This window comes from Centruroides sculpturatus, unplaced genomic scaffold (genome assembly GCF_000671375.1).
Source record: "Centruroides sculpturatus isolate CEXI.00-Female unplaced genomic scaffold, Cexi_2.0 scaffold190, whole genome shotgun sequence".
NCBI lineage: Eukaryota > Metazoa > Arthropoda > Arachnida > Scorpiones > Buthidae > Centruroides > Centruroides sculpturatus.
In genome coordinates this window covers 290,987-301,287 of record NW_019384543.1, presented here as the reverse complement: position 1 = coordinate 301,287, position 10,301 = coordinate 290,987, and the positions used below count along the sequence as shown (strand labels likewise).

The 10,301-nt window shown below is 29.6% G+C and overlaps 1 protein-coding gene across 1 annotated transcript in view; it reads right to left on the bottom strand.

Moving 5' to 3' along the window:
- The window catches only part of LOC111623415 (signal transducer and activator of transcription 5B-like), a 106,716-nt gene that overhangs the window by 13,286 nt on the left and 83,129 nt on the right, over positions 1 to 10,301 (bottom strand). The window contains exons 15-16 of the mRNA XM_023365987.1: positions 8,937 to 9,105; positions 3,823 to 3,973 (exon numbers count right to left, since the gene is read on the bottom strand). Coding sequence (XP_023221755.1) covers positions 3,823 to 3,973; positions 8,937 to 9,105 — 320 coding nt within the window. The remainder of the gene's footprint in view (positions 1 to 3,822; positions 3,974 to 8,936; positions 9,106 to 10,301) is intronic.

The window sequence follows — 10,301 nt, the reverse complement described above, 5'->3', positions numbered from 1 at the left end:
AAAGTTTCAAAGCTAGGAAAATGGATACCACATGAACTGTCAATAGCTAACTGACAACAACGTCAACTGCTCAACTCAAAAGCTTCAACTGGGAAATTTTACCTCATCCACCATATTTGCCAGATATTGCTCCCAGTGATTATCATCTTTTTTGGAGTTTGCAGAATTTTTAGAAGGGAATACTTTTGAGGATGAGAATAATGTAAAAAAGGCTATTTCTGAATATTTCGATTCAAAACCGAAATCATTTTACAAAAATGGGATTAAAAAGCTACCATCAAGATGGCAAGAAATTGTACAAAATAATGGTGAATACATTATAGATTGAAATAAGATTTAATTAAAATTTTTTGTTGCTTTTTTGTAGATAAAAATGCGCATGAACTTATGGACTGACCTGATATTTTATAAAATAATATATTGATTTATCTATTGTTAGTTTATACATTTTTGATAGTTCCTCACTACCTTCATCTTTGTTCATAGCACTTCTTTTTTTCCTAAAATGTATTCAACAAAAAATCTTAAAATTTTTGTCCAAAACGTCAGGTCCATTAATCACAAATGCATGTTCCTTGCCTCGATTCTTAATGATTTTTATGATTTATTTATATTAACGAAAAGTTGGCTTACCCCAAACTCTGATGATGTGTTGGAATTTTATTAACAGTTTGGGTTATTCACATATTGCTTTATTTAGTATTATTCAACATGGTGGTGGAATCCTTTTGATTTCCCCCCCTCACTCAAACCTGTAAAAGTATTTGAATATCTTGATTCTATCCTCGCCATCAAACTTTTTCTATAAACTAATAGTCATTTCGATTTATGTCCCCCATAATAAAACAGATTCCATTTTTAAAATTTTACATGCATATCTTATTTCTCTTTCTGACTCCCAAAATATTAAAATTATCTTATGAGGAGACTTCAATATGCGTAACATCTCTTGGAATTCTAATGGCCCATATTATTCCTCCCTTGACCCAACTGAACAATTTTTCCTTAATGAAATATTCTATTTTTTCCAACTTAAACAGGTAATTCTTTTTCCATCTCGTATTAATAACTTTCTTGATCTTGCTTTTACCTATAATGATGCTGTATCTACCAGTTACACTCAGGGGTTCAAATCTGACCATAATGCAATATGTCTAGAATATGTCATAATGCTTGTTAAATATCAATAAACAGCAATCTGCCAAATACATTAATATTCCAATTTGGGCCTCATTCAACTGAATGGAGGCCTCAAAACTCCTTTGCTCCATAGACTGGACCTTCCTCAACTTTCCTATTTCTCCTCAGAAACTTATTGATAAAATTTACAATTTGTTTTCTGCCACTATTAAAAAATTATTACAATTCCGTAAAATAAACTCTTCCACCAATAGATGGCTTCCTCTACACTTAAAGAAATTATCCAATATGGTCAGAAAACAACGGAGCAAATGGAAACATTATGGTAACCTACGTCATTTATACTTACATAGAATACTGCAAAACCGTGATTACCAGGAACATCGTATTGCTTTTTTAGAATATTTTAACAGAACTTTGCCGCTGATCCTCGTACCTTCTGGCATTTCATTCCTAACTTTTCAAAAAAAAAAAAAACCTCGTCCCAAAAATCTATTCTAGACGATAAAATACATGATATAATTAATAATATTAAATCTAGATATTTTCGCATTTTACCTGAAGCTAAGTTTCACTCCCTATCTTTTCAACAATGTAAACATAAATTCTTTATTTCTTTTTCCAATGTTAAGTCTGCCATAGATAGTCTAGACTCAATTCCAGCTCAATTCTTTAAAAAGTTAAAGGCAATATCCACTGTTGTTCTCTCCAAACTCTTCACAAGTTTATTAAACTCTAGTCACATTCCAAATCACTGGTTAATCTCTAATATAAAGGTTCTCCCCAAAAAAGATAATTCCTTTAGACCAATAACTATTGTATCAGCCATGTTAAAAATTTTTGAAATTTTCTTATATAACAAAATCTATACACAAATTACCTCCAGATTCTCCCCTCATCAACACTGTGGCATTTGTAACCTTTCCACTACTACTAACCTTGAAACAACTTATACTATTTTGCAAAATTTTGGGAACAAAAAATCCACCTACATAATTTATATTGATATTTCCCAAGCCTTTGACTCTATCATTCCTAAATTACTACTTCAGACTCTAAGTGATTATTTTGATTTAGATTTTGCTCTTTACTGTTGGTTAAACAATTACTATTTATCCAGACTATGTAAAATTCACATTGGTGATTTTGATTTTTTCCCTTTCTCTCCTATCTGTGGCATACCTCAAGGATCTGTGCTAAGCATGCTTTTTTTTTCTCAGCTTATATAGATAAATTACTAATCAGCCCACACTCTAAAGTAATTGCCTGCGCCGATGACATCAAAATTTTCTCCAATGATCCCTCCTCCCTTCAGACTACTGTCAATTCTTTATGTTCTAATCTTGCCAATTATAATTTAAAAATCAATGTCCATAAAACTGTCATTATGTTTTTTTTTCTCTAATTTGCAATCCCTACCACCCTATTTATACCTATATTTATTGATTCTTCTAAAATAAACTATGTCCAGTCTCATCATGACTTTGTTATCATATTTGATGAATAATTAATATTCCATGATCATATCTCTCACATTATTAAATCTCTTGCAATTAGACATGGCTTTATCTGGCGTTTTTGCAAAAATATCTCTTCAAAGACCATACTCAGAACAATTTTCTTTACTAATTTTCAATCAATAGTCGATCATTGTTTACCAGTCTGGGCCATGGCTGCCTCTTATCTGATTCAAAAAATACAATCTGAAGTAGATAAAGTTTATTTTCTGATACACAAATTCTGCATTTTACCCTTTACTGACAACCACGTTGTGGCAAGAGTTTGCCTTGGTCACTAAATTTTTATGATCACTTAAAATATTTTGACCACATTCTCTGCTTTAAATACTTCAATGGTCTAATTTTAAATTACTGGCTAGGTCTCTGCGTCCCTACTGTAAGAACCCGTAATACATCATNAGTGTATTCAGTTGTCTCTGTTCCATTGTAACATAAGAATGAACTGTGGTAGTACACCATTATTGTTTTTGCAAATTTGTATATATCTTTATTTTATATTTTTGGGGTCGCGACAAAAATCACAATCATAAATGGGGTCGTAAATAAAAAAAGTTTAAGAAGCCCTGATCTAAATCTCTGACGTTTCCACTTGTAAATAAATTTAAAAAATTTTTTTTAAATATGTAGTTTGATTACTTACACTTTTTGGGAATTTGGTGTAAAACATATAAATTATCAACTCTTTGATAAAAATAACCAATGTTTTGTCAATTCAATAAACAAATATAAATGTGAGTTTATCCTAGTATAACTTTTTTAGAAATCAATTTAGCCTATTATTTCATATATAGTACAGTTTTAGTATTCTTATGTAAAAAAATAAACATGTGATCATGTAATAAAAGTTATATTATCTTCGTATGTAATTTACAATTTTAACATATTTTTCTAATCAATCATAATAAGTTCTGCAATTTTAGGTTTAAGTTTGATAATTGAATTTCACAACATAACCGACAACCGAGATGTGTAAAATTCTTTGAAGGAAAAAAAATTAGATAAAATTTGAAGAAATATAATGAAATAATCTGCTGAAGCAAATTTATATAGCACAACAATATACAATACAAAAAACACATAAGTTTTTTTAATCTATTGTGAGGCTAAAAAACATTCATGTAATTCATATTCAGACAAAATTACAAAATCAAAACATTCTTACCCATCATTCCAAGGTCCTCTCAGATGTTCCCTAGTAACTTTCATTATCGCATAAAACCACTCCCAAAAAGTGAAGTTTCTTTCAGGTAATGGCTCTTTACAAAACTGAGACCATGTTAATAGCATATTGTTTGCATCTTGTAATTGAGCATCTGAAATATAAATTATTATTAATATGTAATTTAATGGAAAATATTATTATTATTATAAAAATTTAATTTAAAATAAACCATGTTAATAATTATAACATTTGAAATTTTATATTTATATGAAAATTTTAAAATTTGTTTTTATTATAGTTAAAAACGTTTAAAAACTAAAAATATGAAAAAAACCTAAATAATTGTTAAGTATTTATACTACAGTCAATTTATAACTGTATGAGTGTCATATCATAAAAAATTTCTATAGCTAAATAAACACAAGCTTTTCTATAAATTAAAAATATTAGACTATACATTGAGCAGTCTTCTTTGTCCTTGTTCACACCTCAGGAAAGACTACCATAAGACATTTTCCTGACGTGTAAACAAAAACAAAGTTGTGTCTTCATTGTATAGCCTAATATTTGGTAATTTTTACAATTATTTGACCTGGCAATTTTTTCAATTGTACAATCTTTAATCTTTATCATCTAAATCAGGGCTTCTTAAACTATGGGTCGCGACGCCATTTGGGGTTGCGACCCATATGGCGCAACCCCAAATGCGAGATTTTAATGCTAAATATGAAAAATAATTTGTGAGAGTTTGAAAATGGCATGCTTTGTGTCATAGGTTTCGTGAGTTGCGCTTTGTGTCACTTCTGGTGCAGCGAGACAACGATTCAACAACACTGCAGTGTGAACTAGTGTAGTGTATTCAGTTGTCTCTGTTCCATTGTGACATAAGAATGAACTGTGGTAGTACACCATTATTGTTTTTGCAAATTTGTATATATCTTTATTTTATATTTTTGGGGTCGCGACAAAAATCACAATCATAAATGGGGTCGTAAATAAAAAAAGTTTAAGAAGCCCTGATCTAAATGTTAAAACATACTGTATTAGACAGCACAAAAGATGTCCCTCCATTTCAGCAAAAAAGATATATAGGAAAGTATATAATGTATTTAAGCTACTTTAGTACTTAGCACCATATTTTTTAGTATATTCTGGCTTAAGAAAGTAAAATTAGATTAAATAGTTTTATTTACAAAGGGAAAAACAAGGCATTTACCATTAAAATGTTCTACATGAATAAATGCAAAAACAGCTTAACTATAACAAAAAAAAAACAAACAATAATTATAAGTTTAATTAAACAATGACATAATAATCCAACGATTGCCTAAATATTATGGCTATAATATGGCTATAATCAAATTTGGTACTAGAGGTAAGCGTTATGCACCATCTCTTAACTAAATTAATAATTATAATTTTAATAATTTAATAAATAATGTAGAACCTTCTGAAAAAAAAAAATAACTGACCTGGGGCAGACTTGAACCCACAGACTCCATTTGCCTTGCAGTGTGCTACCAAATTGCATCTCCTGGACCCTAAGCCAGCCTTTGCTTTCAGAACAGATACTAACCGCCAGTGCCTTTAGTAACCATGGAAGGTTATATTGAAATTTAAATACTTCCGAAAGCGAAGGCTGGTTTGGGTCTGGCTGGCGCAATGAGTAGTGCACAGCAAGGCAAACAGAAGCTGTGGATTCAAGCCCGCCCCAGGTCAGTTATTTTCTTTTAGTAAATTATTAAAATTATAGTTACAGTGGTACCTCAGGATATGAACATCCCAGCATACAAAATTTTCAGGATACGACATGAAATTCAAACATATTTTTGCTCCACGATACGAACAAAAACTCACCATACGATGTTACATTAGTTCGCATTTTTCATTTGTTTTTCTTACTACAGTTATTTTTTNGAGGTATTACCAGAAATGACTGATTTTATTCCCCCTGAAAAGGTTCACACTGGCCGTATTGCTGCTCAGAGTAATGACATTTGCCTAAATCATTTTAGAAACATTTTAAAAAGTAGGCAAAGCCAAACTTCTTTGGATAGATATTTTACCAAGCGACCATTATCCAGTTAAAGTGATGGTGGAAGTGAAGGAAAGAAAGCAAAAAGCAATGAATAAAAAATTTTTAAAAATATATAAAACAGAAAAGATAAAAAAGTTAGTGTAAGTTATTCTTAAGTTATTGTTACATTATGTTAGGTAAGTTAAGTTTTAGTATCATTTCCCTTCTCCCTCTCCTCTGCCACCAGTTTACACCTCCACCGTTGTCTACCCTCAAAGGTAAAGTGATAATAAAACTTTTTTTTTTTAAATCAATTATTATTCTATTATGGTTATTTATACATTTACAACTACAAAACACATTTTTCACTATTTTCCTTACTATAGTTATTATTATTTTTTTAATGTACAACTTAGCTTTAATTTGAGTGTGTTTTTCGTGTTAAAACGGATTATTTGGTTTTACATGTAATCATATGGGGGAAAATAATTCACCTTACACATTTTCATGATACAATCTCAATTTCGGAATGGATTAATTTCGTATACTGAGGTACAGTACCACTGTATTAATTTAGTTAAGATATGGTGTCTAACACTTACCTCTAGTACCAAATTTGTTTGTATTAATTATTTGATTATAGCCCAAATATTTAGGTGATTGTTGGATTATTATATTAACTCATTGGGCTTTGACATGTGTATTATAAACAGTAACAATTTTATTTTGTGTGTTCGGTTAACTGAGGGCCATTTGAAGAATTCATCAGTCTATTGCAATTTCATATATGAGACATTGGGCAATATTTTTGAGCCTTTTTTGAACAAAACTTATATCTTCTATACCATAAAATATAATATTCAATGTATGTTTATGGGAAAATTGATAAAATTCCCCCATAAACATACATTTAAATATATTTTATGCTAAAAATTAAACTGTAAAAAATTCACACAATTAAAATAAAAGTACACTTCCCGCCAACATTTAACTTTATAATGTAAATTCACTAGCATGTTATGGTGTTAGGAACAGTGACATTTAGCAAATAAGAGTTCACAAGCACTTTCAAATAGTTTTACGTAAAGCTATCATCATCAGGTGCAAAATTGAATACAACTGTTTCCAAGTTTGGAACATTCGAACAGCTTGGAACAACTGTTTGAATGTTCCAAATGTAAAATTCAAAATTTTATTTAATATACATTCAAGTGCAAAATTAAAGCAACATACAGAAATGTACATGGCAAAAACAGAAATAAATGGCCCTCCATTGCAATGAATCATCCAAATGTCTTCTCTGTTGTAATGTTTCACTTGCATAATGGATGGCACTTTGCTGGTTTACATAACATAAGTTTCAGCTACTCAAGTTTCATGGTGTTGAATTTGCACAGGTTGTGTGTTGCTTTAATGCTTTAATTTTGAAAACAGTATAATTAGACGATTTATTAGAAAAAGACCAACAGTAACTATTTCATAAAATTCGTTGTCCTAGAGAGAGAATACTGCAAGTGACTTTTGAGAATCAAAAGAAACTTTGAAAACTACCATTAATTGAGAAATAACTGCAGCATAAAATTGTTAGGATAACTTGGTCTAGAAATTCATGTAGAATATGATGGCAAAAAATGAAATCATATTAGTCAGAGTTTCAGAAATTCCCTGACTTTTATGTTTTGTAAGTGATATTAAATTATATTGTACCTCTGGAACTACAAATTATGTATATAATTACATTGTATCTGATTAATAAAACATGAAATAAACTGTCTTGTAATGTTATTAATTAAATATAAAAAGACATAATATTTATTAAGAGCATTAAAACTGCTTCCTCTACATTGATGTAAACACAGATTCTAGCACATTTTCCTGTAGGTCTCTCTCATCAATGGCTAAATTCAAAATTGATTTGCAATTTGTTATAATGGTTAATAAAATACTCACAGGAATTCTGAACATTACTACAATGTCTGTAGGGAACCTGTTCTCAATCAGCGGATTCCGCCCCGTCGGTTTGTCTCACTAATTAATCAACTAGTCCAATATTTCCACAAAAAAAACTTTATTCCACTCTCAGGGACCACTACTTCGCACTCCCTCTCGTGTCCCGAATTCCTCTCTCAAAAATTCCTTCTTCCCGCATTTTCTTCCCCAGTCTTAACGGCCCCTCGTTAGCATGTGTTGATGGATAGATCGTGTCGATAGATAGATCGCATCTGCCCTGATGAAAACCCCCGGAGAGGGAGGATGAGAAGATCCGATATTACTACAATGTCTTTCTTTTTTTCGCCCTTTATCTAACTTACAGATAAACAATATAGCTTGTTAACATTTTTGATACATGTTAACTTTGTAAATTGTTTAACTGTCAAAGATTGACCTAATCGCACTCCCCCTTCTTTACTGCTAGACATGTGGGGTCAGATTACATGATGGTTTTAAAAGCTAACAACTATTAATAGTATTTCTCACACTTGGGCTGCAGTTTTATAAAGGTTTTACAGATTGATATCTGAAATTGAACTGAAATTCGCATTCAACAGAGATGAAGTAACAGACTTTTAATGATTGATGATCCTTACAAATTAAAAAAATTTGTTACATAGAAATTTAACTGTTATTTAGAAACAATTTTACTTATAATTTTGTCTGAATGAACAGTGTACAATGCAAAAATTTGTTATATAGAGAAATTAGCTATATATTTATTTATTTACCCAAACGACCCTATGACAATTGGCCTTTTTCAAGAGTGCAAAAAAAAAAAAAAAAAAAAAAAAAAAAAAAAAAAAAAAANAAAAAAAAAAAAAAAAAAAAAAAAAAAAAAAAAAAAAAAACACAGACACACACATATAATATACAATCAACAAAACAATAAGAAGAACAGAGAAAAGAACAAATAATAATAATAAAGAAGTTATAGAAGAATATATAGAAATTCATAATATGAAAGTTTGACTTGACATGACATTACATTTAGCATTCTGTAACTTATATTGTTTTCCAACTTGTGCAGAAACCTTCAGAACATATTAATTAACTTATATTAAGGACATATTATATATTATTACTTAGTTAATGAAAAACTTACTTCTAAAAGCTTTCCCAGCCAAAAAACGAAGATTGTCTTCTGATAATTCTCTGCCTGTTGTGGCCTTGAATTTTGTGCTGAGAACTTCTGCCATCTGGTACCATTTCACTTTTTCAGGTACTTGGAAGGGAACCCTGCCCTGATGGAAGGTAGATGTGTTTCTATACACCTGCATGTGAAGTGTTGTTGGTGGATTCTGTTAGTGCTAGAAAGGTGTTAGTGGCAGAAAGCAGGGGGGTGAATAGCAAGATAGCAGGAAAGAAAATATAACCTAGAGCATTATTTTCTGATATGGAAATAAACAGAAATCAAACAGCTTCAATCATGCTCAATTAAGTAGTGGAGACTTGCAATAAATTATTTAAAATAAAGATATATATTTTGCACTAATGCAAAAAATTTGCATTTAATTGGACAAATAAAAAAATCTAAAATGTTAATTTTATAGCAGAAACATGCAGAAAGTATTATAAGAAAATTACCATATTTTATTGATATATTCTGAGAACTCATTAATTTAATTTCAGAAGCAAATTCAATAACACTGCTAACATACTATAAACACAACAAAAATTTCTTCAAACATTTCATCTTTTTTAACTATAATGCATTTCTATTTATCAAAATTAAAGCATTTTTAATATTTTAATATCAAATAATAATAATGTGGTTAAATGCTTTGTTACGGTTATATTAAAACAATAATTATATCTTAAGAACAGTTTAAAACTCTATAGACTTTAAAAAAAAAAAGGCAGAATCAGCATAACTTTTTGAATATTTTTCAGAGTAACTTTCATGCTTTTAAAGTCTATAAAAATTTTTTTTTCCTATTTAACTAATCTACAATACATATAAGTATTGGCATACTTTATTATAATATTTAAGTTTTGCTTCTAAAATTAAATTTTTTAATGAGATTAATTTTAAGCAAATTAATTCCATTGTGAGGCAAATAACAGAGTTAAAATACTTTTTTTTTTCATTTTGTGTTTTTAAAAATAATAAGCAAATAACCCGAGAACACAATTTGATTGAATTTCTGATGTTCTAAAATATTTATAGCTTATTCACTTTGCCTTCATATTTTCAATCAAGATTTTAAACAGCTAGTTAATTCCAAAAAACATTCTAGACATGATATTGTAGTGATGTTATGTCTTAAGACAGTATTGAGAGTATCATAATAATATCTAAGCCTTATCTTGGTCTTTTTAGTAAGCCCAAATCAAGACTGTAACAGTGCATCAGTCTAGACTTATGCTTACTAGCAAGCAGTATATTGTATACTGGTGTGCAAATTTTTATTTTTAAGTATTTCTCATTTTACATTCCTTTATAATAGTAACAATATCGACCTCTTGA